Source organism: Brettanomyces bruxellensis, chromosome 9 (assembly GCF_011074885.1).
Source record: "Brettanomyces bruxellensis chromosome 9, complete sequence".
Lineage (NCBI taxonomy): Eukaryota > Fungi > Ascomycota > Pichiomycetes > Pichiales > Pichiaceae > Brettanomyces > Brettanomyces bruxellensis.
This window is the reverse complement of record NC_054690.1, coordinates 741,223-768,351: the sequence shown is the minus strand read 5'-3', so window position 1 is coordinate 768,351 and position 27,129 is coordinate 741,223. Positions and strand designations below refer to the sequence as shown.

At 36.5% G+C, this 27,129-nt stretch overlaps 12 protein-coding genes and 1 non-coding gene across 13 annotated transcripts; 5 read left to right on the top strand and 8 right to left on the bottom strand.

Moving 5' to 3' along the window:
* Window positions 1-42: 42 nt before the first annotated feature.
* BRETT_002217 (uncharacterized protein) lies at window positions 43-4,200 on the top strand (the record flags this gene model as incomplete). Its single annotated transcript, XM_041280754.1, has 3 exons — window positions 43-46; window positions 67-1,347; window positions 1,817-4,200. The coding sequence occupies 3 exons, from the start codon at window positions 43-45 to the stop codon at window positions 4,198-4,200; spliced, it is 3,669 nt and encodes a 1,222-aa protein (XP_041138545.1).
* A 1,145-nt stretch (window positions 4,201-5,345) lies between these two features.
* BRETT_002216 (uncharacterized protein) lies at window positions 5,346-7,034 on the top strand (the record flags this gene model as incomplete). The annotated part of the gene is made up of 1 exon (XM_041280753.1): window positions 5,346-7,034. One exon carries the CDS (start codon window positions 5,346-5,348, stop codon window positions 7,032-7,034), a length of 1,689 nt encoding a protein of 562 aa, XP_041138544.1.
* A 241-nt stretch (window positions 7,035-7,275) lies between these two features.
* Window positions 7,276-10,311, bottom strand: BRETT_002215 (uncharacterized protein; the record flags this gene model as incomplete). Its single annotated transcript, XM_041280752.1, has 1 exon — window positions 7,276-10,311. One exon carries the CDS (start codon window positions 10,309-10,311, stop codon window positions 7,276-7,278), a length of 3,036 nt encoding a protein of 1,011 aa, XP_041138543.1.
* Window positions 10,312-10,920: 609 nt separating this feature from the next.
* On the top strand, window positions 10,921-12,312 carry RPT1 (26S proteasome regulatory subunit 7; the record flags this gene model as incomplete). The annotated part of the gene is made up of 1 exon (XM_041280751.1): window positions 10,921-12,312. One exon carries the CDS (start codon window positions 10,921-10,923, stop codon window positions 12,310-12,312), a length of 1,392 nt encoding a protein of 463 aa, XP_041138542.1.
* A 126-nt stretch (window positions 12,313-12,438) lies between these two features.
* Window positions 12,439-13,008, bottom strand: BRETT_002213 (uncharacterized protein; the record flags this gene model as incomplete). Its single annotated transcript, XM_041280750.1, has 1 exon — window positions 12,439-13,008. One exon carries the CDS (start codon window positions 13,006-13,008, stop codon window positions 12,439-12,441), a length of 570 nt encoding a protein of 189 aa, XP_041138541.1.
* Window positions 13,009-13,507: 499 nt separating this feature from the next.
* Window positions 13,508-15,439, bottom strand: SDH1 (succinate dehydrogenase flavoprotein subunit; the record flags this gene model as incomplete). The annotated part of the gene is made up of 1 exon (XM_041280749.1): window positions 13,508-15,439. One exon carries the CDS (start codon window positions 15,437-15,439, stop codon window positions 13,508-13,510), a length of 1,932 nt encoding a protein of 643 aa, XP_041138540.1.
* A 1,300-nt stretch (window positions 15,440-16,739) lies between these two features.
* Window positions 16,740-18,032, bottom strand: BRETT_002211 (uncharacterized protein; the record flags this gene model as incomplete). Its single annotated transcript, XM_041280748.1, has 1 exon — window positions 16,740-18,032. One exon carries the CDS (start codon window positions 18,030-18,032, stop codon window positions 16,740-16,742), a length of 1,293 nt encoding a protein of 430 aa, XP_041138539.1.
* A 586-nt stretch (window positions 18,033-18,618) lies between these two features.
* Window positions 18,619-19,938, bottom strand: RPT2 (ATPase of 26S proteasome regulatory subunit 4; the record flags this gene model as incomplete). The annotated part of the gene is made up of 1 exon (XM_041280747.1): window positions 18,619-19,938. One exon carries the CDS (start codon window positions 19,936-19,938, stop codon window positions 18,619-18,621), a length of 1,320 nt encoding a protein of 439 aa, XP_041138538.1.
* Window positions 19,939-20,347: 409 nt separating this feature from the next.
* Window positions 20,348-21,367, top strand: BRETT_002209 (uncharacterized protein; the record flags this gene model as incomplete). Its single annotated transcript, XM_041280746.1, has 1 exon — window positions 20,348-21,367. One exon carries the CDS (start codon window positions 20,348-20,350, stop codon window positions 21,365-21,367), a length of 1,020 nt encoding a protein of 339 aa, XP_041138537.1.
* Window positions 21,368-21,375: 8 nt separating this feature from the next.
* Window positions 21,376-22,600, bottom strand: BRETT_002208 (uncharacterized protein; the record flags this gene model as incomplete). The annotated part of the gene is made up of 2 exons (XM_041280745.1): window positions 21,376-22,467; window positions 22,532-22,600. 2 exons carry the CDS (start codon window positions 22,598-22,600, stop codon window positions 21,376-21,378), a joined length of 1,161 nt encoding a protein of 386 aa, XP_041138536.1.
* A 310-nt stretch (window positions 22,601-22,910) lies between these two features.
* Window positions 22,911-23,558, top strand: BRETT_002207 (uncharacterized protein; the record flags this gene model as incomplete). Its single annotated transcript, XM_041280744.1, has 1 exon — window positions 22,911-23,558. One exon carries the CDS (start codon window positions 22,911-22,913, stop codon window positions 23,556-23,558), a length of 648 nt encoding a protein of 215 aa, XP_041138535.1.
* A 101-nt stretch (window positions 23,559-23,659) lies between these two features.
* Window positions 23,660-23,732, bottom strand: BRETT_002206. Its single transcript has one exon. It is a non-coding gene; the product is annotated as a tRNA-Phe (tRNA).
* Window positions 23,733-26,799: 3,067 nt separating this feature from the next.
* On the bottom strand, window positions 26,800-27,039 carry SME1 (mRNA splicing protein sme1; the record flags this gene model as incomplete). The annotated part of the gene is made up of 1 exon (XM_041280743.1): window positions 26,800-27,039. One exon carries the CDS (start codon window positions 27,037-27,039, stop codon window positions 26,800-26,802), a length of 240 nt encoding a protein of 79 aa, XP_041138534.1.
* Window positions 27,040-27,129: the final 90 nt, after the last annotated feature.

The following is a 27,129-nucleotide window of genomic DNA, read 5'->3' as shown; positions in this document are numbered from 1 at the left end:
CGTCTGCTTATGGAAAGTATTTATTGGTAAAGCTTCTACATTATGGGTCAAAGGAAAGTCGCGCAGAAATTATCAAATCTTTACATGGCAAGTTCCGCAAGCTTCTAAAACACAAAGAAGGAGCTTATGTTTTGGAGGATATGTTTGTGTTATATGCAACATCCGAGCAACAGAGGAGTATTCTTCGTGAATTTTGGGGAGCGCAGTTCGCATTTTTCAATGAAGGAAATGAAAACGTCAGCATCGAGGAAGCGTGCGCAAAATCACCAGAACAACGCCGCATTATCATGAGAAATCTAGCAGAAACGATTAAGGGATCTGTCGAAAAGGGATCTACAGGGTTTCAGGTGCTTCATGCAGTGATGAAGGAATATGTAGAAGTATTTGAAGGGGAAGAAGTGCGCGATTTCATAGATTTGGTGAAAGATCAAGTTGCAGAAATGGTTCACACCCAGCAGGGCTCTTATGTGGCTTGCTCTGTGATGGCTAAGGCAGATCCAAAGGAAAGAAAAGCAATTTTGAAAGGACTGAAGCCGTTTTTTGTACAAATGGCTAAAAATGAATACGGACATACAGTTTTGCAAACTATTTTCATGACTATGGACGATACTAGATTTGTCAAACGTTCATTTTACAAAGAATTTTCGGAGAATGTTGGTGAATTAGTGACCGATAAATACGCCAGAAGGCCATTTTTGTACCTTTTAAATGGTCTTGACAAATCATTCTTTTCGCCAAAAGCAATAAAGGAGCTGGAAATATACGTTAAGTTTTCAAAGGAAACATCGAAGAAGCCCCAGGAGAAAAGAAGAACCGAGATACTTAATTACTTTCTTCCTGCATTCTACAAGTATTTTGAGGAACATCCATATGAACTTTTGAGTGAGAACATGGGTTCCCAGTTTGTTCTTGAAGTACTTATGAATAATGATGATCTGCAGGATGACTTTTCAAAGGATAGAGCAAAAGCATTGAATATAACAATAGACTGTGTCAGAGGTGACTTGACAAAGGAGGAACACTTAATTCATAAGAAATATACAGAAAGATTACTTAAAACCCTTGTTCAAGGTGGAAAATGGAACAGGGATACTAAATCTGTGCAGACAATCGATGGATTGGGAATTGGATTTGAGTATGCAAAGAATATTACGGAAGAGCTTTTCCTTTATGGAAGCAATCTAGACTCATTGAAGATGTGGATTGCCAACAGTGGAAGTGCATTTGTTCTTGTCGGTTTGGTTGATTCATTTAAACATCATAAGGAAGATAAAAATGTCACAAAGTTTTTAGATACGCTGGAGGACCTTAGCACATTTATTCAAGAACAGGATGAAAATAATAAGGGTGCTCATCTATTAAACAAAGTGCTAAGCTAGTTGATACGAACGTATGTAAAATAGAAATAAATGTCTATTAAAATATATAACTACAATTCAATTAATCTGTTTATTTTCTTCTAGGTCTGCTTTATCATATAAAATGAATTGTGGCGGCATTTTGCCAGGATGTTGAATTTTCACTTTGTTCTACTGATCAAGCATGCATCACGTGTTATAGGATAATTTATTGGATACATAAAAGGCTCTTGATGAAGAAAAGGTATAAGAACAGGTCAATGGAAGAGTTCAATTAATTCAGAATCAATACATTTACAAAGTTAATTGTGATTTCAATTAATCTGTAGTTAACATGAGTAAGAAAATCACCTATGCCTGCGGTCCCTGCAGGAAACTTAAAATAAGATGTGACCACAATGTTCCTTGCAAAAATTGTCAAGAGAAAAACAGAGTATCTGAATGCTTACAATTGCCAGCAAAGGCTGTAACTGGCAAAAGAAAATTGTCACAGCCAAACTATTCATTCAAAAGAGTCAGATCTTTAGAATCTGCAAGTGTTGTTAGCGTTTCGACAGTCAATAAGATGAACATGAAGAATACACCTTTAGAAGGATTAAAAAAAGGTGAATTACCACAAAATATAGACACATTAGCATCCACTTTATCAGCTGAACATGAAATAAACTCTAGATATGCTAACGTCTCAAGTTCTGAGGTGAATACCATGAAAACAATTATAGGATCTGGTCATATAACTGACAAAAATGTTTCCCATTTTCCACAGAAAATAGGGGATTCATTATTACGTCTTCTGGATCTCCTTGGTACAACTACAAAAAATAGAGAAAATTTATTGAAAATGGTATTCATTTCGGCAATACAACTACTTCCATCCAGAAGAGTAGCTACTTGCTTAAAGAATTATTTTTTGCAGTACGTTGATTACATCTATCATTCTTTGCATTATACGACATTCAATGAGCAATTTGAAGAGTTCTTCGACGGTTTGGAGACAAAGAATTACGCTCATATAGATGTTTTATGGTTGTCATTGCTATTTCTAATTCTTTCAGCTGCCCTGATTCACCTACCAAAAGATTTTGCGCTAAAGAAAGAAGAGTTGTTTGGATTTCAAGATATGGAGAAGGTCAAAAATATGGTCGAAACATGGTCGAGCTTATCAATAAAACTTTTTTATTTAGGAAGGGACGATAAGAAACCCAGACTGCTTGAGTTGCAGATCTTTTCTGTGTTCCAAATTTATGCATATGCCACAAAGCAGACAGAAAAGCTCTCTCTTTTTTTATCTATGAGTGTGAATACAGCATATGCATTAAAGTTAAATAACGCTGATTATTCATGTTCCAATTCATTGAGGCAGGAACTCGGAAGAAGATTGTGGTGGGATGTATGTGGTTGTGACACTTTTCTTGCATTATGCAAAGGCCGTGTTCCATTGATTAGATCATATCATTCAACTGTGCCATTCCCAAAAAATGCGAACGATAAAGATATGGGTAAGGATTTCATAGAAGTTTCTGACAGCAATGTCCCCACTGATAATTCATTCAATATTCATCGCGCAAAAATGATGAAAATCCTTAATGGAATATTTGAAATTGACGAATTTAATGTGAACAATTTTGAACAATATACTCATAGTGGTCATCTTCTTGAACAGTTAACTAAAATTGATTCAGAACTTTGTTCATATTTAAATGGCTTACCCTGGTATTTCAAATTAAACCATCGTGGTAATTTACCTGAGATGACAAACAACAGACTTAGATTTCAGTTTCACATGCTGCATATTTGTATCTGTGTACATAGGATTAGGATCTACAGGGCATATTTAGATTATGACATTCCAATTGCATGGAATGTCTGTCTGTCGGCCGCTAGTTCTATGCTTAATGTTTATAAAAAACTCAAAGAATCCTTCCCCATTGATCGCAATATACCCAGTACCAATGGTGAATTATTGTTTGCTAGCAACAGCATTAGTCCTTACTATAGTGCAATGATCCATCAGACATTCACCGGATCTGTAAGCCAAACAATGCTACTTTTGAAATTAATAAAGAAGAATCAGTGCAATAGGTATTTTGAAGGCAAAGGAATACAATCATTACTGTTCAAAGATGTTGAAATGTTTTTAAAGGATCTTGGATGCCTAAAAGTTTCTGGCATCAACTTTCCCACACCAGTTTTAGAGCAAAGTTTCAAGGGTCTAAACATGTTGCATAATCTTTGTTTTAACCTTGCACTACAGAAATCTGATCCAAATAAAAAGAATGATCAAGAAGATGTTATTGAAAATGTTTCAGATGTATTTGGAGGTCGGCAGAATACTGAAGGATATTTGAAGAAGTTTTCTGTTGAATACATTATCAATGACGAAAAAGACAAGAATATTAATGAATCAAAAAAAATTATAAACCTTGCGATAAAACAAAAATCTCCGATATATTTTGATTATGCAAACCAATTCGGAACCATGATCTATGAGGATTCTAAATTAGTGGCACAATCGATTGCAGCAATTTCGAAAGGCGAAAGAAAGAATCCAGGGCGCAAAGTAAAGAGTAATTCATTCGAGAGATCTTTAGGTCAGACTTCTTCAAATGCTTTAGATACCACAAATTATGCAATAAACGATCAATCCTCAAATTCAGAAATTACCAGCTCCGATGGACCATCACTTAATAGCATAAACGACAATATTCAAAATATAAACGCATTACCAGTTGATTATGCTCTTCCTACAAATGACTTTACATTATCAGATGATGATCCAATGGAATATATGGAGGAATTCTCTAATTTAGATTTTTTCAGGGAGTGGCTTAATTTTAATTGATTGAGGTAACTTATATTTCTAGTATATTTTTATAAACTCTTAATAAAGTTTTCAAGCATTAATGTCGGGTACAGTTGAGGAGGGTTTGGTATTCTTTGCCTAAACTTCTCTTCACCATTGACGTAAACCACAAAAGTTGGCCACCAAACAACATTAACAGACTTTTGTATAGATGTCCCTGGTTCACAATATCCGTTGACTTTATAAAAATTTGCTTTCTTGTAGCATTTTGCTAGTTTTTCATATAAAGGTGAAATAGCCTAAGAGTCCTTTGTGTTAGTAATCAAAAAAATAAAAAGCATTTGTTTGTGCAATTATATTTATACTCACCCTACATGGTCCACAAACAGGAGAAAAGAAGTCTAAAACAGTGATATGATCCTGCTTCAAAACTTCATCAAACTTTTCCTGAGTTTTGATTTCCAACACTAAATTTGTCTTTTCCGAGATACCCATGATAGGATTTTAATTGGAGATGAATTCTGCCTAGAGTAATGTCTTTGGGGTGAACAGCAACTCAAATTTGTAAACTACTGAAAGAAAGAAGGTTGATAAAGATTTTTATACTCTTCAAGATTCGACACCCGTACTACTCAGCATGCATGAAATTAAATCTTTGAATGCATTGAAGACAATTGCGTCAGAGAAAGTGTTCCAGAAAAAAAGGGGTGTACTCATCTCTTTCCAGTGTAAAAAATTTATATCAGAGATTATTCCAAATTAAGTAAAAGCCGCTGCTAAGCGATTACGGATATTACCAAAAACGCTGAGACTCTAGGATGGGGTCCGGATAAAAAAAAAAATAATTTATGGGACTACTATTAGAATTTAACGCCACAGTCGGCTTTTACAAACCGTTCAAATTTATTAGCCCGTATGCTAAAGATAACGATGTAGATGAGCCATTAAAGGGAACTTAGTCTACAAATATCACAAAAACTGTGGATAATATAAATGCATAATGAAGTTTAATGGTAAAATGTACCATTTCCTCACTTGGATCATCTGAAAGCACAGTATTAACTGAACAACGTCATATAAATACAAGAGTATGAAGCATAAGAAATATTGATGTACTAATTATAAATTAAAAAGAATACTTTTTATTCACCAACAAAAGCATAACCGCTTTATTATATTTCAAAATGAAAGAATACTTCTCAAACTTTTTACAGAAGATTCAAGTGTCAGCCAATGACCAAGAAAAAACATCCAACTGGGTCAATAGGGATATCATGCCCTTACCATCTCGCAGATGTACTTGGAATGATTGGGATTTTGTTGGATTCTGGGCTGTTATTGCCTTATCTATTTCTACATGGCAAGGCTGTTCTTCATTGCTATCCATTGGTTTGAACGTTTGGCAATCGATGGTGATAATTATTATTGCCAAGTTGTTAATGTTCTTGATAGCTGTTGCCCACGGTTGGGGCGGTGCCGTTTGGCATATTGGATTCCCGATTTACTGCCGATTTACCTTCGGAATCATCGGCTCGTTTTTTGCATTTGCTCAAAGAATAATCCTTTGCATTGTCTGGTATGCAGAGCAGGCATATACTGGCGGAATGTGCTTATCAATTTTGCTAGGGTCTATCTTTCCATCCTTTTATAGGATGAAAAATCACTTTCCCGAAAGCCTCCCGATGACCACAAAGACTTTTATTGGGTTTGTCCTTTACCATGTTTTGTCTATTCCATTTTTATATATACCACCCGAAAAGTTTAAAGCTCCATTCAGATATGTGTCATTGATATCGTTGGCCGCAATATTGGGAACTTCTATTGGCTCAATGGTTCATGCTCACGGTGCCGGGAACTTGTTGACATCTAAGTCCAGTATTACTGGATCGTCTAATATGGGAATGACCTGGATGTACGGTATTAATATTGTGATTAATTCATACGCGGTTGGATTAGCAAACCAGCCCGACTTTTCCAGGTTTGTAAAAAGACCCGGCCAACAGATTTACGGTCAAGCCTTTTCCATTTTGGTCCTTGGTACGATTATTCCTTTTCTTGGTCTTCTTGGTACTTCTGCTGCATCAAAAAGTTATGGTGATGTCAGTACATTGGGTTTATGGAATCCACCTAATATTATCTCTCTGTGGCTTGAAGAAAAATATGATTCAAAATCAAGAGCTGCAGCTTTCTTTGCGTCGTTTGGATTCTTCATTAGTACACTTGGTTTAAATACCATTGATAATGGTGTCAGCGGAGCTATGGATTTGACTGCACTTGTTCCAAAGTTCATTAATATTAGAAGAGGTGTTTACATTATTATGATAATTTCTATTGTGATCAATCCTTGGCAAATAGTTTCTAAGGCCACAATTTTCACAAATGTTTTGGGCTCGTATGGTTGCTTTTTGGGACCTATGATTGGAGTTATGATCAGTGATTATTTTTTGATTAGAAAGCAAAAGTTGAAAATTAGTGATCTTTATATTTCGGAAAAAAGCTCAATATATTGGTTCTTCCACGGATTCAATCTTAGATCTTGGGCCTCTTGGATTGCTGGATTTATCCCTGGAATCATTGGATTTCCGTCAGTTAATCCCGCTCTTACAGGCAAAGTTCCAGAAGCAGCAATAAAATTGTTTCATATTTCTTTCATTATTGGTTTCATAATCAGCTTTTTGCTTCAGACTCTTCTTGGTCATCTTTTCCCTCCAGCGGGATTAGGTGAATTGGATGACGTTAATACTTCTTTTAGTGGTGAAGAACTTAATCAAATTTCTACAATTCAAGATATTAACTCTACAAAGAGTGACGAGCTGGGCTCATCAAGCAAATCAGAAGCTGGAATAAAGGAATTATCGGTAACAAAAGCTTAAATATTTTTCTTTTCAATATATATATACATATAAATTTATTATCTTATGTTGTTCTTTTAATCAATTTCTCTTAAAAATCTGGTCATTTATAATGATCGTTCTTATCCGGTTGTTAGAATATTCCCGGGAAAATAACATCTTTGAAGTAAGTTTATTCTTATGAAAACTGAGATTTAAATTTAGCTGAAAATTCTTCAATAACATTTATGTTTATGGTATATATGATAAGATCAATACAAACTTATGTAGCAAACTCCGAGATAACACTTAAGCCGTTCGAACGATGTGACAATTCTTTGAAAAAAGGTTTATAAGTTGTTTCCATTCCAAATGCAGCGGGGCCACCAATTTTCAATGCATATTCTGTTTCGGTCCATTTAGCATTAGGTCTCATAATAAGGACAGAGCAAGAAAGGCCATATCGATAATCAGGTGTACCAATTGCCTCACCGGAATTCTGATCGATAACCGCGATCAAATCCGGAACTGTAGCAACGATTTTGTTTGTTATTTTCCATTTGCAAAGAAGGTTCTCGTTCATAAATCTAATCGTTAGAACGCAACCCTTGTTCGTTTTTTCTTCGGACTCTATTTCAACTTCACCGTAATCTAAGCCTCCTTGAAGTTTTCTGGAAATTGCAATAATCTTCCCTTTCATTAGCACTTTTCCAAAGTTTGGACCGCCAACAGCGTCTACTATGAAATCTGGTATTCTGCTCAATTCAAGATTTTCCTTAGCAAGATATACTGCCCTACCTATTCTCCAAGAAAGAGAAATGCTGTTCCGAATCACATGCTTCTTCAAGAATTGAAAATCCATAGGTCTAGTCACCAATCCGACGTATGATCCAAGTTCAGTTAGAGAAGTACGAATTAGAGTTTCAGCATAATGGTCGTTACTCACCTTCGATAAAAGTATGTCACTTCCAGCCCCATCACTGAAGGCACATGGTTCAAAAAATGATTTATTGTGGTCCATATCTTTAGAGATGACCGGTAAAATTTGCCATATCATAGGATAAGCTCTTCCCATCATATCTGCATCTAAAATTTTCAAGTTATGTTCGGGCAACCCACCTAGTAAAAAGCCCTGAAAGCCGTTGCTTCCTCCTATCTCCATAGGCATGACACTGGTCAACGTACTTTTATTATGTGTTTGTAGCAAGTCCAAGGAATTTGCAAATTCATATCCCTGTAGTCTTTCGGCGATCACACTCGGGGAACCACAGGCAGCCAAAGCGACAGTTCGGGATGAATTTCCACTAAATTTAAAGGCATCATCAACATCAATTACCACCATCTTGCTACCACCTCGGATCATTGCTTTCGACTGCAAAGCCTTTGAGTACGGATCTCCTCCCCCTCCACATCCTAGGATATATGTTCCAACACGCATAAATTCTAAATCCAATTCGCTAAGAATCCATTCCCTTTGATTGGTAATTTCCGGAGCATAATTATGTATATTGACGTAATCAGGATTACTTTTTATCTCTTTCATTGAACTAACAGAGAAAGAATCTGCATGCCTTGCATATTCATTTATTTGAAATTCTAGTGATTCTTTACCGGGCAATATTTTGGAGTAATCGGGTCTTCCAATAACTTTAACACATAAGTGATATACCCTTGAAGTGTATGGTACAGCATCATTTATGACATTCATAATTCGGATAGAATCTGCGTCGACACCCATTTCGATAATCTTTTTTATTGCATCACCTTCAACTTCCTTTAGTTTTCTACCCCTTTCAGCTTCAGAGATAGCCTCGACGAAACGAGTTTCATCTGCTGATATTTCTGTTAGTGCAGCTCCTATAGCATTGGCAATTGAAGCATTTTCAGGTCTTATCAATGATTCACATGAATTTAAAGTTTCATTTGAAGGAACAATATAGGATCCACCTCCCACTAAGATAGCAGGAATTGGATCAGCATTTGTTTTTATTGTATCAACCAATTGATCTATCATAATTTTTATCTGATCATTATATTTTTTAGTCAATGCTTCAGAGAAATTTTGTTTCACATTATCCAGATGAGCATTTTGGAAAATTGGGTTTTTACTACTTCTTATTTCTTTGTCAGACCTTGAAAACAAAGCAATATCGGTAGTTGTAGCGATTTTTCCCCCAAACACTAGGGCCTTTGTTTCCAAACTACTGGCAACGGAGTCAGGTCCAATGCTCATTAACGTTCTATTATTAACATCTTCTTCAATTCTAACAATAGAACCAGCTCCTAAGCCAATACTTCGAACATCCGGTTTAGAAAGAATGGTTCTCACACCACCAACAAGAGTATGGATAGAATAATGCCGTGGAAACCCATTGGTTTCTAGCAATCCGGCATCTGTTGTAGTTCCACCGATATCTAAAACCAAGACAGGCTTATTTTCAGTAAAAGCCTGTAGTTCTTTCCTGCACAAAAATGAGGCACCCCGCATAGAATTTGTAGTCCCGGAAGAAAATGTTTTAATTGGAGTTCTGATTGCATCTTCCACTGTTAATGCTGTTCCATCATTTTGAGTTAGCAGGATCGGACAATCCAAACCAAACTCCCTGACTGCTTGTTGAAAAGAATGAATCACTGAGATAGCGAATCTCTTTATGGCCGCATTAATGATTGTTATGTTTTCTCTTTCCAAAAAGCCAATGCCACCAATTTCTTGAGATAAAACTATATCTACATTCCAATCAGTGAATGTATCCTTAATAATTTTTCGAACTGCGATCTCTTGGTCTTTTGCAACCGGAGAAAACATCCCAATTACCGCAATGGTGTTTAAACCAATCTCTCTAATTTTTTCACAATTGGATATTATTTCCGACTTATTTATGTGTGAGATCTCTTTTCGATTGATACGATACCCACCATCGCAATAGCAAGTATATCCGTTGATAAGTGATGCTAAGTCTCTTGGGAAATCAGAAAATGGAGGCAATTCCCTTGAACAAGGACCAACCAACCTAATGACTGCAATTCGATCAAGCTTCATTGGATCTCTTTCAACAACAGTATTAATGAAGTGTGTAGTTCCTATAGTGACTGAGCAGATTTCATCCGATCTAATCTCAGGATTTGAGGCCGTCAACTTTTCAAATAACCCCTCAAGGGACTTCTTTATGCCGGATGTAACATCACTTGTTGTTGGAGTCTTCTCAAAAGCAACAATCCCTCGATTTTTCTCATCTTTTAAGTTTGAGGGGTTTATTATAACCGAATCTGTGTTAGTTCCTCCAACATCAATTCCTATAACATATCTATTTGTTTTCATAGTTCTGCTTTTCCTGGCGCACAGGAATGTGAAATTCAAAGTTCTTCAGCTAAAGAGCATATGGGTGTAATTTGTATAATTTAATGTTCTTTCATTTATAGCTTTCGTAAATCTTTTGAAGGAACATGTAATCAAATATATTTATCAGAACTGGATAGATTCGAACGGGTATTGCCAAAATCGGAAATATGCGTAATTGTGGTTTTATTCAATTTTCTGCTTTTTTCTGAATTCCATCATGTTGATCCCTCTAATTGTGGAGAGTCAATCCTTAAAAATGTACGGATGTTGAAATGAGATCCAGGCGAAATAAAAAATAACTGCAAAAACAGTAAAGATAGATAATTGGAAATTTTGGAGGGGAAAAAAATGCATACAAGTAAAGTAAAATGGCGGGAGGCGTCAGAGATTCCGCAACTCGGTTAAACTATATATTTTCCAAAATCTTCTGCAATAAAGAACGGCGCATGTTTATTCCATCTAAAACTACAGGAGTTGGGAGAGTATTTTGACGAGTACTTGTGGATTGACATAATAGAGAAATATATTAATATAATTTAAATCATCAACCCAGTTTAAGTGTCTGCGAAATTTATAAAGGACATAAAGATGCCAGCTAAAGAAGATTGGGAAAAGTTCAAAAATCCAGACAAAAGTGCTGATGACGAGGTGCAGGAAAAGGAAGTGAAGCCATTAAGTGAAGGAGATATTCAGGTCTTGAAAACTTATGGAGCGGCACCATACAGGGATTCTATAAAGAAAGTGGAGAAAGATCTTAAAATTGTTGAAGGAAGAATAAAAGAAAAGATGGGTGTGGAAGAAAGTGATACGGGTTTAGCAGCTCCTAATTTATGGGATGTTGCTGGTGACAGAAGAAGAATGAATGAAGAGCAGCCACTTCAAGTTGCCAGGTGTACCAAAATTATACAATCGGGTGATTCTGTCGAAAATTCTAGTAGTCAGGTGAACGGAAACGATGAGGAAAATGAAGATTCAGAAATGAACGACGAACCAGATGAAAAATCTAAATACGTGATCAACATCAAGCAAATCGCAAAATTTGTTGTGGGGTTAGGTGAAAGGGTGTCGCCGACAGATATCGAAGAAGGAATGAGAGTGGGTGTGGATAGACAAAAATACCATATAGAGCTTCCTCTTCCACCACGAATCGATCCCACGGTTACCATGATGACCGTCGAAGAAAAACCAGATGTCACATATAGTGATATTGGTGGATGCAAAGAGCAGATAGAGAAACTAAGGGAGGTTGTTGAACTGCCTTTGCTATCCCCAGAAAGATTTGCGAAGTTGGGAATTGATCCTCCAAAGGGAATTCTCTTGTATGGCCCACCCGGAACAGGAAAGACGCTTTGTGCCAGAGCAGTCGCAAACAGAACGGAAGCCACGTTCATTCGTGTTATCGGTTCGGAGCTTGTTCAGAAATATGTCGGAGAAGGTGCAAGGATGGTCAGGGAGTTGTTTGAGATGGCCAGAAGGAAAAAGGCTTGTATTATCTTTTTTGATGAGGTTGATGCAATCGGTGGAGCACGTTTTGATGATGGTGCCGGTGGAGATAACGAAGTGCAACGTACTATGTTAGAATTGATTACACAATTGGATGGCTTTGACCCTAGAGGAAACATTAAAGTTATGTTCGCAACAAACAGACCAAACGTTTTGGATCCAGCATTGCTTCGGCCTGGAAGAATTGACAGAAAGGTTGAGTTTTCACTTCCAGATTTGGATGGAAGAGCAAACATTCTGAGAATCCATGCTAAGCCAATGTCGTGCGAAAGAAATATACGTTGGGAGTTAATTTCTAGAATGTGTCCAAATGCAACGGGTGCTGAACTTAGATCTGTGTGTACAGAGGCTGGAATGTTTGCCATCCGTGCAAGAAGAAAAGTTGCCACAGAAAAGGACTTCTTGAATGCCGTGGAGAAGGTTATCAAAGGTAATATGAAGTTTAGCTCAACAAGTAGGTACATGCAGTACAATTGATTTCCGTGGACTAAAATAAATAATTAAGTGATTTGTTTAGTTTAATATTAAATGTTCATATATTAAGAAAAGATTACATTATTATACAAAGGGGATGTTCATTTTTTGAAGGCATTTGACGTTAAGTTACTCCCACCAACTGACACATCCCATACCATCCGTCTGGCAAGATGCAACTAGAGCGTATGGTGGCGTGGAATGTTTTTTCTTTTGCTCGTTCTCTTTTTGGTCGTCATCATCAAATACTATTGGATTATCTGGCCCTTTTGGCCGAACATCATTGAACACCTCTTCCTCCACTCTAAAATTGATTCTCTCGTTCACGTCTAAATACAACTTATTTTCTTCATCCATCTGCCACACCCAAGCGTTATCTTTTGGTGAATATAATGAATTTTCAAACAGGAGTGATTTTGGAATGAATATATCGTTGAAAAACTCCATGTTTACTTTAATGCCTTCTTCGGAACATGATTCTATCCAACCCGTCAGTACTTCCCCGACAAATGGTTTGAACACAACACATCTAAAAACAACTTTAATATATATGGAGCCATCTCCTGGTTTTAGCATTCCATCATCAACTTTTAGCACGTCCCAGACAGCAATAACGAGCCCTAGTTTAGGAATCACTTTATTTGCATATTTTCCATTAAGTTCCTGCTTTATAGCCACTAATCTCGGGAGGCTAAACATCTTTGGTGGTATGCGTGTCAAATCGGATATTATTGACAGTTGAAACATTTTTAATGTCCTTTATTCACTGTATATGGTTCAGTGTGCCGATTTTCTCACTTCAGATAATTTAGGCACTTTACCGAAGTAATACTATTCAATGTTGACTGGATCAAGAGTAAATTTTTCATGAAGAAGCATTGAGAAAAAAATCTGGTGAAGAAAAAAAATAAAATAAAATAAATTTAGCGCAGGCTCGCTTATTTAAATTTCGAAAGTTATCTATCACTGTCAGAGGCTTGGCTTTGTGTAGCAGCTAAATTCTGAGTAAGCTACCCGTTATTATCTTTCTTAACTGTATTGTAAGTTGCATCAATTAATAAATAAATAAGTGAAGAAAACGATAGGCCCAGCAGTATTAAGACATCTGAATGCGGTACAAAGAAAAAGAAAAATGGGGAAAAAATGGAAATGGTACATAGTAGCGGAAACTAATCTCAATATCGGGAAATCGCTTTCCCTAGTACCGCCTAACGGCTGGTGGAACAGACTTACACTCATTCTCATCTAAAGTGTGCGTTATCACATGCCTGTATCCAAGCTTAATTGGTTCACCTGTTTCTGTTTGCCATGTCAGAGAATGCTTTTGCCAGTGCTCATCATCTCTTTCCGGATAGTCATCCCTAGCATGGGCACCTCTAGACTCCTTTCTTGCTGCTGCTGCTGTAGCAGTTTGTCTGGCACATGTGAGCAAGTTTTGAAGTTCCAACGTTTCAGTGAGATCTGTGTTCCAAATCATGGACCTATCTGTTGTCTTGATATTTGGGAATTTGCCCTCGATCTTCTCCAGCTCCTTTATACCAGCATCCATATTTTCCTGAGTTCTGAAAACGGCAACATGTTTCTGCATGCACTTCTGCATCTCAAGACGAAGGTCTGCAGTTGGCACAGATCCACTGGCTGTTCTGAGTTTATCCAAGTTTTTAATGGACTCAAAGCCAATGTCTGCGGGCAGTTCGTCATGTGGCATTCCAGGCTTTAGCTGTTTTTTAATTGTTCTGGCAACAGCTCTTCCAAACACAACCAAATCAAGCAAAGAGTTTGCACCCAACCTGTTTGCACCATGGACAGAAGCACATGCACTTTCACCGCATGCAAGAAGACCCGGTATGACTTTATCGTTACCATTTTCATCGATTGTTAGCGCCTCACCGGTCCATCTTGTAGGAATGCCTCCCATATTGTAGTGAACAGTCGGTAAAATAGGAATAGGTTCCTTGGTAACATCAACACCTGCAAAAATACGTGCGGTCTGAGAAATACCAGGAAGACGTTCCTTAAGCACAGAAGGAGGTAGATGTGATAATTGAAGATACATATGATCTTGCAAAGATCCAACTCCCCTTCCTTCGTTAATCTCCATAGTAATAGCTCTGGAAACAACATCACGACATGCTAGGTCCTTTGCATGTGGTGCATACCTTTCCATAAACCTCTCGCCTTCAGAATTAATTAAATATCCTCCTTCGCCACGGGCACCTTCGGTAATCAAACATCCGGAACCATAAATACCAGTTGGGTGGAATTGAACAAATTCCAAATCCTCCAGAGGAAAACCGGCACGAGAAACCATTGCATTTCCATCGCCTGTACAAGTATGCGCAGAAGTGCAAGAAAAGTAGGCGCGACCATAACCACCAGTGGCTATGATTGTTCTGTGTGCCTTAAACCGATGAATAGTTCCATCTTCTTGATTGTAAGCAATGCACCCAACAACTTTACCATTGTGCTTAAGCAAATCTAGTGCAAAAAATTCAATAAAGTAATGCGTGTTATATTTAAGCGATTGGCCATATAGCGTATGCAACAATGCATGTCCAGTTCTATCTGCCACAGCGCAAGTTCTATATGCTTGGCCTCCCTTTCCATAATCTTTGGTTTGTCCTCCAAACGCTCTCTGGTAAATTTTCCCCTCTTTATTACGAGAAAATGGCAAGCCCCAATGTTCCAACTCAATAATCGATGGTGGTGCCTCCCTGGTCATGTAATGTATAGCATCTTGGTCACCCAACCAATCAGAACCCTTCACTGTGTCGTACATATGCCATCTCCAGTTATCTGGATGTGTGTTTCCCAAAGCTGCATTAATACCACCTTGAGCGGCCACGGTATGAGACCTCGTAGGGAAAAGCTTACTAATGCAAGCAACCTTAAATCCTTCTTTAACTAAACCAAATGCAGCACGTAAGCCGGCTCCACCAGCTCCAATAACCACACAGTCATACTCATGATCAATCACATGGTAGTCTTTTGCCATGGCAAGTGATGCGTCCTTACCATTGAAATCATTGTACTTGCTGATGACCTGACGGGCAGCTCGAGTTGAAGAAAATTGCCTTGCAAGAACCCTTGCGCCACTATTTAGTGTACTTGCTCTGCTTATTGTTAACATTTTAACAAATGATATACACACACTCAGTGAGCTTTATTTTATGTGCTGTGTATGCTTGACAGGTTGGTTAGTCCTTCGTTTCTGTGAGAACAATAATGGCCAATACAGATAGATTAGTTTATATCGTACTGTCAGTCTATTATAATGTGCTTTATGGGGCGACGTATGTAAAGTTGTCAAAAAGAAAAAATGCCAATATAGTTAAGATAAATGGTGAACGTTCCCCACACAAGATCCCCAGAAACATATAACTGGGGTGGAAGAATTTTGAGAATCATGATTGAATTTTGGAAAAAAAAAAAAAGCATAAAACTGGGGAAAAGTAGCCGATGTTCCTCTACGCCGTATGCGGAAAACATGCTTTTCCCCGGAAGAATACGAGATTTTACTGTCGCTCATAAGGCAGCCTGAATGGAGCATGATTCGCGATCCGACTAAAAGAAAAAAAAAAAAAAAACGGAGGTGACTCGGAGACGTGGAAATTTTGCTGGGTGGCTAAAGATTAGTACAAGCAGCCCAAGCAGTCTGGGTAGGTAGCTAGGCTGGGCTTCCAATGATAAACGAGGCAATAAAATGTCATCGATTTGTAATTCTCACACCCTCGGCGATTTGATCTGTAAAGTCTATTTTTATTATTTTGTAAATGAATTGTTACAAATTTTACTACTTTGAGCATAGCATAATTAGACGCTAACAATTTATTCTGCACTTAATTTGAATAAGGCGCAAAATCGACGGAACCGATTTGACTTTAATTTGGGTAAATAGGTACTATTTTATGTTTTTCAGAGAGGAAAAAGCTTTGCAAATCTGTGCTTCCAAGCATTTTTTTATTTAGGGATCTGAAAATAATCACAGCATTATCAGCCGCTCCATTGGTTCAATATTTCAAAAATGTTGTTTGATGATCTGAAATCAAATTAACATTTCTTGTCTGATATAGTTTACCAGCAAGACATTGACACGCTAAATTATAACAATATTATTCGGAAATGGATGTTATTGTATTTATTGTTTGATTCCTTTGGCAAGCACTAACCCCGGAGGCTATACAAAAATGATTACTAAATTTTACTTGGACTTGACAAATTAAATTTGCGGGGAAACACCCGACACGGAAATTGACCATTTTAGCCGTAAAAAGTTTCGGAGAAACACCTCAAAATGTATTACTCTAGTCGATCGACCCAGATCGAATGTATTGTTTATTTCATTAAAATTCAAAATTGTAAGAGGAATTCTGATGATTCCTGCATGTTCTTTTATATATATATCATTAATTAAATCCTCCCTTTCGACACTATTTATATAAACTCCGAATACTTTCTTTCCGGTAATTGAAGACGCGTGAATCGAGTCGCACTACCATAACTGTAATATTATCAGTTGTCATTTGTTCCAGTGCATACTTGCACAATATGGAGCTTGCCTTCTTTGGATCTTTCACGTTTCTGATCAAGTCCACGGCCTGTTGATCTGTACAAACATCCCAAAGACCATCGCATGCGAGAATTAAAAATTCATCATCGTCACCAATCTCTGTTGATGTAGTATACGGTGCGCCAACAACTAAATTCTTCATATAGCAGTCTCCAAGTGCTCTAGTTATTGCCAAAACTCCATTTACCCTACTTTTGAGCATTATACCGCCGTTATTTGCAATTCTTTTTTGTTCCCAACAGTCGGTTGATTTATGATCATATGATAATCTTTTTGCCTGGCCATGTCTACACAGGACAATCCTTGAATCACCCACATTTGCCGTGTATAACATTCGCCTATGCTTTTTCGTCGGTATAAAGTCAAATGGCATAGAATTTGACGCTTCAGCTGAAGGGAGTTGTTTAGTATTCTCAATCTTTAAACCTTGTTCAGCTTTTTCTGGTTCACCAGTTGTGGTTTTATTTTCTTGAACTGTATCCAAAATGTTTCGTCCCCTTTCTTGTATGCCCTCCTTATGAATTTCTTTACTGGTAACATTTTCTTTATCCTGTGCATCGACCTTTGAGGTTCCGCCCAATTCGCTTTCCTCTTCAGCATTTATCTCCTCTTCCCAACGTAACACAGCCACTGCAGCTGTACATCCACTGGAACCTGCTATTTTCAGCTGCCCTATTTTTTCATCCGCATCTCGGAATGCCTGGTTCAAGTTATCTCGGAGATCCATGTCCTCGTGCCTCGAAATATTGTCATACAAGATATTGTGTAAATTTGATCCACACCATCGTGCAGTTTGCTTTCCTGCATGTCCATCGAATATGGCAAAATATCCCCAATCCAATCTTTCTGCAAAATTGGCAACGTAAGTGTGAACGTCCTCCATGCTTTGTCGATAATGACTGTTTCTATTTTCGCTAACGCCGACTTCAAACGAAAGTCCGTTAAATGGGCTGCTAGTTGAGTTTTCGGATTTCTCTCTGCTCCCTTGATCTTCGTTGTCTTCAACTTGTTCCTCTACTGTATCATTTTCATCGGTATTGTCCTGATGCTTTAAGAAAGCCGTTGAATGCTTCTTGATAAACTTTAAAACGTCCTTTCCTGGTACTGACCTGGACGTTTTCTTATTGTCTAAAGCCAAAATATCCTTTCCCATTTTAAGATATGCTTTCGTTTGATGTCTTCTAAGCTGATATGATTGTTGTTTTTAACCTAATGATCCTGAGGCTTCGGTGTTTGAATTTTATCCCCATAAATTTATAGGTCTGAACACTTTTCCCCCTTTCCTGTATGTAGGTACCAATTCTTGAGTTTCTACCAAATTTAAAATGTTTAATTATAGTATCCCGGTTTCGTATCGCTTTTCTTTTTCAATATGCAGATGCTTTATCAATGGCACAAACGGCGACAAATATTCCTAGTACTTGCATGCCAAGCGAAGATAATTATTTTCCTTTTTTTCTTTCTTTTTTTTTATTCCCTTTTTTTTTTCTCTCTCCCCCTCCTTTTTATCTTAAACTCCGACCCGACCATCTCTGATTGCAATGAAGCACATATTTTCAGAAATCTTGCTCACTTTTTGACAGCAGTCACTATTTTACGTATTTTTACAAATGTTGGTTACAACTTTATGGTAATAAGAAGTTTTACCTTGCTAAAACTGATTTCTGAAAGCTACATCACTTGTTTCAAGTCTAATTAAGCCACTTATTCTCATATATCTTCTGGCTACTTTATAGACCTTATAGATACAAACTCTCCAAGTTTGTGTCGATTTTATTCTTCATCACTCTTTCTTTACCTTTGACAAAATCTTCGGAGGTGACCTGCATTCTTCTTTCCCTCAAAGCCAATAATCCGGCTTCTGTACATATAGCCTTAATATCTGCTCCACTCAAATCATCCTTTGAACTAATCACGTCATCCAAGTTGACATCTGGGGCAAGATTCATTTTAGAAGTATGAATCTGTAGAATCTTCTTTTTCGTAGCTGGATCTGGATTTTCAAACTTAATTTTTCTGTCAATACGTCCTGGCCTAATTAATGCTGGATCTAAACTTTCAATTTTATTTGTTGCCATAATAACTTTGACGTCTCCACGATCATCGAAACCATCCAACTGATTCAACAACTCCAAAAGTGTTCTCTGCACCTCTCTCTCACCTCCAGAACTGGAGTCATATCTCTTTGCACCGATAGCATCAATTTCATCTATAAAAACGATTGCTGGGGCATTTTCAGAGGCAACCTTGAAAAGTTGCCTACAAAGGCGCGGACCATCACCAAGGTATTTTTGGATCAATTCAGAGCCGACAATACGAAGGAATGTAGCACTGGTTTGATTTGCAACAGCCTTTGCCAAAAGTGTTTTTCCTGTACCTGGTGGTCCATATAAAATAACTCCTTTTGGTGGTTTGATTCCCATCTCTTCGTATAATTCCGGATGTGTAAGTGGAAGTTCCACCGATTCTTTTATCTCTTGTATTTGCGATTCAAGACCACCAACATCAGCATAAGATTCTGTTGGTGCTTTATCCATTTTCATAACATTTACCATCGGATCTGATTCATCTTGCAAAACTCCAACAACAGACACAGTTTTATGATGAAGAAGAACTTGACATCCTGGTTCTAAGAGACTCTTATCCACAAATGATAAAATGGAAACGTAGTACTCTGGACCTGTTGCGGATGAAACTATCGCATGATCATCATCAACAATCTCCTCAAGTGTTCCAATGGACATCGGTGAGCCTCTAACATCATCAATCTTTTCTCTCTCCTCCGCTTGTCTTTGGTCAGTCGGTTGTAAATTCTCTTGATTTGTAACAAATTCCTCTTCCAATAAAAGATGATCTTTAATACGTTCAAGTTTTAACAACCGAAGCTTACACCTCGTGTTCGGCAAAACTGTTGGGAGCTTCAGTGCGGCATTTGGTCCTTTTCTACTTTTTCTTCCAAACGCTTTTGATTGAACCGGTGGCTCGTACTTTGGCTTCTGCTTCTTCTTATTATGGTCCTTCTTTCTGCCCTTATTAGGCATTGATGCATCCTGACCCATTTTGTATTATTTCTCGTAGTATGTTTCTCTCAAAGACGACGTATCAATGTCTAAATATTTGCTAACTCTTATTTCAAGTTCCACCACATATTATCTTTATATTGCCATCTACTTTTTTTTTTAAAGGACCTGCCTGTCCTACGACCACCAAAAAAAAAAATCATTAGGTATATTTTTTTCTCTTTCCCTTTCTCCGCGTTCAACTTTGCCCTTTAGGCTGAGCGTCGATCGACGCGTCATGTGAATGAAAAATGTAGCCCCGATGAGCGAAAAAAAAAATAATTAAATCAAAATTCAAAGCCTTAAATTACATGGTCTTCAGATTCTGTATGGTATCTCACGCTGCATCATCTGGTGTTAGATATCTCTGAAAGATAAACATTGATAATAACACAAGTTAATTTTTGTTATGTCTGAATTGCAATCAGAACTTGTCGCAAGTTCTGAGGGTACCAACGTCATACAACTATCAAAGCCTTTTCTAACGTCGAAAGAGATAGCTTATCTTAAGAAAACAAATATAGGGAATAGTGATGAAATTAGGGCATATTCTCTAAAGAAAAGAGAGACATTTGAATTTTTAATACGTTTGGTTAAGCGATTACATTTTCCTGTGAGAATACTACAGTATTGCTCTTATTTATATCAACGGTTCTTTCTTTTTTCAACGAATTTCACCAGAGACTTAAAATGGCACATGGAGATTGGATTAACAGCTCTTTTCATATCAATGAAAATGAATGATTTTATAAAGAAACTCACTTTTGTTCTTCAAGAATCAAACACGGCACGTTCTCTTCATCTAAGCCCTCAAGAATTAGAAAGTCAAAGACGTACCATAATGGGTCTGGAAAAGACAATGATGGAATGCGAAAGTTTTGATTTCAGGAATTATTGTATGGAAGATCTTTTAGTTAAATTCACGAAGTTTTTTAAGCTTTCAGAGATGGAGAGTTATATTTCATGGTCAATTCTTAATGATTTATATTTGACTGAGCTTCCATTAGAGCTCCCCGCGCATCACAATGCAATCATAGCCATGAGAACAGCATTGCTTATCCTTTCATCTATTTCAAATCATAGTCTCCATGAAGTTGATCTGCACAAAATAAACATGAGACCGGATAATGATTCTCTAATATTAGGAGTTCACCAAATGCTTGAACATTATATAGACAACTACCCAACAACATTTTTAAAGGACGCAATGTTAGAGATCCACATTGATGATGAACCAAAAGAATTGGTGGATAAATTTCTCACGGTTAAGATTGATTTTGCCAAGAAATTTCCCTCTCCAAGAGGATTACATTCAAGTGTATCTGATCAGGACCTCTTATTTCAACCGCATGATTCTGAGCTTGGAAAGCATGGATGTATTCGTTTTCTATATAATAAGAAGAAGTATTTAGATGAGGTGAGTCAATAGCCTATAATCTATGTACTTTCCAATGAAAAATCAAGGTATCTTTGCTTACGCATATTATCAATTTTGATTAGCTTTTTCTTCAACTCCGCAAACTTAGATTTTAAAAATTCCGGATATTTGTTAATATCACCACACTTCCTGTAACGCACAAATTTGAATTTCAATAAGTAAAGATTAAATTTGATACACCATTGATTTTCCTTACCCGTCATATCTTCGCGTTCTAATTCAGCTAGTTCATTCACTGCTCCGTATGCTTGATCAAGAAAACTGTTTCCAAAATTAAAGTCCATGTCATCATAAAAGCTATCACTAAAAAGCCATTTCCCATAAATCCAAACGGATGAATTATCTGGATCTGTATATATTGCATTCAGAAATACTTCATATTCTAATCGAAGAAATTCAGCTTTGTCCTTTTGGTTAAATGCGTTCCTATAAAGCTCCTGTTTTGGGTCATCAATTATCTTAGGTAGTTTTGCATTTGTATTAATTAATAAATCAACAAGGACAGATCTTCTATGCCAGGCCGAATAATTAGAAATGTTTCTCTTTATCATTCTAGTAGTGAAAACAAACTCTTTTTGATAAACATTCATCCTGTCCTCCTCTGTTTGCTTAGAATCTTTTATACAATCGGCTATAAACATTCTATAGCCCCATGCATGAAAATTTCTTTCGTCCACTTGGAAGAACATATTAATTAAATTCATCTCTAGATCATAATCTGCTCTAAGATCTTCTTTGAGGCACCACTTCCTGTGATTCCATATCCAATAGCACTTTGGAAAGCTTTTCAGTTGTACTAAGACAAATCTTAGTTCCTGTTCTAAAAAATTGTGCTTTTGATCGGTATTCATTCCCGGAAATTTTGAATTGATTAAAATATCTCTTCTATAATTCCACACAGTGTATAATTCTGGGTTCCAATTCAATAACTTTGTGGTAAATTTAAATGTCTCATTATTATATAAGTTCTTTTCGTATCCCGTGAAAACAGTATCTTGCAGTTTTCTATAGTTGGCAATTCGTGCAGCCTCTTTATTTCTCCTTATAATTCTAGACTTTTCATCCGTCTTCTTAAATCTTTTTGTCCCATGCTATGATACTTATCCATCGTTAGTATGTAGCAAAAAATCATGAAAAGATGATGCAATTACGTACCAATCGTTGAATTCCCGCTTCAGTTCTGTATCCATCTAAAAAAGTTCCAGTTGCGTTATTCTCGGCCATTTTCTTCTTACTTATAAGGAGATGATTTATGTCTTTCAAAAGGATGTAAGCGGCTCTTTTATATTACACTGTCTAATTTCCATAGATCAATACAATTTCACCCTTTGGGGTTCATGGAGGAAACAGATTCTGTAAATGCGAATGCTCTTTTTTGTTGAAATTCTACCCATTTTCGGCACAAAAAAAGTTTAAAACAATATCGTCCTAACATTCTGTTTTTACACGTTTTGTTTACTTTCGTGCTTCGATAGCAGTATTGTAAAGAAGGCATTTATTGTGAAGTATTAATATTATCACAGTGAGTGCAGGAATGGACGATTTCTCTCATGACGCAAATGTACCAACAAGATCAAAGTTAGCAATAAAGGGTGATGCCAAAATAGTATCTGACTTTTTTGAATATAGTCTTCAAAGTATTCTTTACCAAAGAGGAGTTTACCCGGCCGCTGATTTTAAATTGGTTCGAAAATATGGGCTCAATATGTTAGTATCAATCGATGAAGAGGTTCTCAATTATATAAGCAGGATCATGAGCCAGATCAAACGATGGATATATTCCGATATTATAAGCAAGCTTGTTATAGCCTTGGTCTCCAAAGAGACAGGTGATGTTACTGAGCGTTGGAGATTTGATATACATATTACCAAAAACGATGGAAGTGATACCAAAAGCATAATTTCCAGTTCAAAATCAAAATCCACTAAGGAGATTCAACGAGAAATACAGGCGATAATAAGACAGATCACAGCGTCTGTGACTTTTTTGCCAGAGCTTTCTGGCCCTCATACGTTTAACGTTCTTGTTTATGCTAACCCCAACTGCAAAGTTCCTACGGATTGGGATGATTCTGATGCCAAAAATGTGGGAGGAAAATCCGTTGAAAGTGTGAAATTCAAAACTCTAAGTACGAGTTATCATAGTGTATCTACGTTTGTGACTTATAAAATTCCTGAGTAATCTTAATAAAAAATATGGGGTACTGGTAAGGATATGATAATAGCTATAAAGTAAGTATATACAATCGATTACTCTAATGCAAAATAAGTGTGCTAAAAAAATGCGACTTCCGAGAATTGAACTCGGGACCTTCAGATCTTCAGTCTGACGCTCTCCCGACTGAGCTAAACTCGCAAAGCAGAATTGTAAATGGTCTGACTGAAGGTAACAAAATATTATTTTCAATAACCTGAAGTATAAGGATTCTTTAGATGATTACCAAATCCGTCTGAAGATATATAATTGATTGTTAACACTGTTAACTGATACTTCACGTATCCTCTTTTCTTCAGATTTCATTTCATTCTTCTCTCATTATTAGAAGGTGTCGGAGTTAAGCGAGACCTTATGAGTTACTGCTATCGAACTCCTTCTTTAATAGAACTAATAAGAACCTAGCAGTCGGGGAGATTCGGACAATTGTAAAGTCGGTTACCGAAGTGGGTGGATATAAATGTACCAAGTTGTCTGTGTGATAATGTTAATGCCTTTAACATTCTAACAATTGTGTATGTGTCACCATAGAAGAAAATGAATTTACTTCCTTTACTCTGTTACCATCAATGTGGAGTCGAACTAGTTGTATTGCAAAATAGGCTATCGGGTCTCGTCCCTTCGCAGAGGAAACAAGTTATATAAAAAGAGGTAAAGTAAAGTAAAAATAAAAAGGAAAGTAAAGTGAGGTAATCATACATAATATAAAAAAAATATTTAATTCTCAGAAACAGAATTATGATCGCGCATAATTATTTTTCTGCTGATTCCCTAACATACACAGTTAGTGCATTTTATCCAGGATTGTCTCTAATAGATATTATTCTAAATCTTCGTTATTTTAGAATAAGTTCAGATCTCAAAACAAATAAATCTAATGACATATAATAATAGATTGCCTAATACTAGGTAATATTCTCATATGTCCGACAGAAGGAAAGGACCTCTATTTACATTAAATGGAATTGGAACATTTCCAAAAATCAAATCATTCTTTTCCAAATATCTTTTTTTGTGCCCATTGGCATCCCTTTTCTTTTTGGGACCCGTTCATCCGCTATCTACCTTATCCTATCTCAGTCCAGTACCATTCTCTGGTCTGATATTAATCCCTTTCCTTTTTGGGTACCATTCGTCCGTTATCTATTATATCTTATATTTTCCGGTACCATCCTCTGTTCCGACATTGACTCTTTTGCGTGACTTATGTCACGCCTTCTCGGAAAGTCCGAATTCTAATTTTTCAATTATTTATCTAGCTTTAAACCTGTCAGAGTATATAATCTCGTGTAACATTTGTATCTGCTTAATTGCTCACATAACCCTGTACCGTATCACTACCGAACGCGCAGATGCCCAAAGTTATGAACGAAATTGGTCATATAGTTCGGATATAGAAATAACTTCTGTTGCATAGAATGATCCGCATTACAAAACAGAGTCCTTACGAATACATTTGTAATCCAGTGAGAACCCGAGGGTTACTTTTGGTTCAGCTGAAAGTTCACTTCAAGATGGATTCCTCTATATCAATATGTATTACAAATTGCACAATAAGGTCGTCGTCCCTTTTAGGAGACTCATAGTAAATAAAGGAAAAAGTAGTACTTACATATGTCAAAACATTAGGAAGATAGAATAATGAACATGTGAGTAGAACATGTCCTATTGTATAAGAAGAATGACAACTATATAAAGCTCAGATATCCTCTTGTGCCTACACTAGTTATATATTACTATAAATATCGCAACACTATATTACTCTGGGAACACTAACCTTAACGACATATAAGAGATACTTTTCCGAAGAAGTGGAATAGGTCATTCTCGGCCGAAAGTAGATTAGGGAGAAATTTCGTTCGCAGGAGAAGTTCTTGAGGATTATTTCTGATATCTCCCTAATCATAATTAATTTGATTTTCATATTATGAATCAAATACCAGTTGAACCTATATAAACTATCAACATAGAAAACATTATTATAACTCATAGGTTCGGACATAACATATAAAACATCATTATATCATATAGGTTCTAGGTTCCAACAGTGACATAAGAAACAGCTTTATATATAGAGTGTAAGGGAAGGTACTTACAAATAAAATACCTTACGACTATTAACATTTAAATATTTAAATACATTTAATGCACTGTTATACTTTGTTAGATAATGTTCCAAATTACTATTTGGAGAAAAGCTCAGGCTTACTTATTTCAAAAAAAATTTAACTAAATCAAACATGAAGATTCTTTGGTTTAGGTCCTCACTCCAGATATCTTTTACTTATGCTTTTGATGCCCCTCGTTTTTTTTTACCAGAGAGGATTTAAACTAGTTGATAACAACTGTCATAATGAACTTCATCAGTGTAATTTATTTACATAATATTGAATCACGAAATGATATTTTGAAGTCTTTTGAGGAGAAAGTAAAAGTCACTTTGGAAATTTGTAATAATCAATTAAGTTATGCTATGTCAGACAATGTCAGACGAGAACACACTAATTTTTGTTCAGGAGGGACTAGCTTTTTTTTTTCAAACGCGGAAAGGTACATTCATTTTCTAAAGTCCTTAGTGAACTTTAATTTCAGTACCTTTTAATAATGAATGGTCAAATAAATATATTACATCTATACAAAATTATATCATGCAACACATAATTGATGATTACCGATTGTTATTTATTACCGTCAACGATCTATTTAAAGCAACATAAAATGTCGTTGAGGCTTAACAACGTATGTTAAGGTAGACTCTGCTTTCATTAAAATGGGCTCAATGTGCTAATACTCGACCATCAAAAACATATATATATTAAAACACCGACAGAAAGCTCAAACTATTATACATTAAAAATCACAGAGGAGCCATTAGAAAAAAACATACAATGTAATCTTCAGAATGACATAGAATCTCTTACGAAGGCAGATGGGGAGTCAATTAACGTTCCCCCAACGAAACAAGATTAACACGATCTCTCTTTTCCAATTGGACAGGAAGAACTAGTCCAACATCACATATTCTCTGTGTCTCTTAAACGAGCGCAAATAAACCTAACATTTGCATTAACACATGGAAATAAGGAAAGTAAGTGTTTCATCCACTATATATACCCTTGAGTCCACAGAACATATCAATCAGTCGTTTTTGTGGATTCAATAAAATTCAATAGATATTTAGGCCTATGATATCATGTGCACACCTGTATTAATCTTCATATGATATTAAGGTAATATTATCACCCTTCAAGAGCACTGTTCCCAATTTCCTTTGTTTAGCAGAATTCCCTTGACTAATTTCCACAGCGTCATCAAGAACAACATTCATGAATTCATCAAATCCTTTCAAAACACCAGTAAGGCGAACATTAACTTGTTCATACAACCAAATGGTTACCTTTGACTGCTGCTGTAGGTACTTGAAAATCTGATTGATGGGTGGGACCATCACCTTATGCTGTCGTTTTTCAGACATCTCGAGTTTTCATAAAAAATAGCTTAACCTCTAATATTGGTCTTCTGGTGTTGTAAAAAAAAG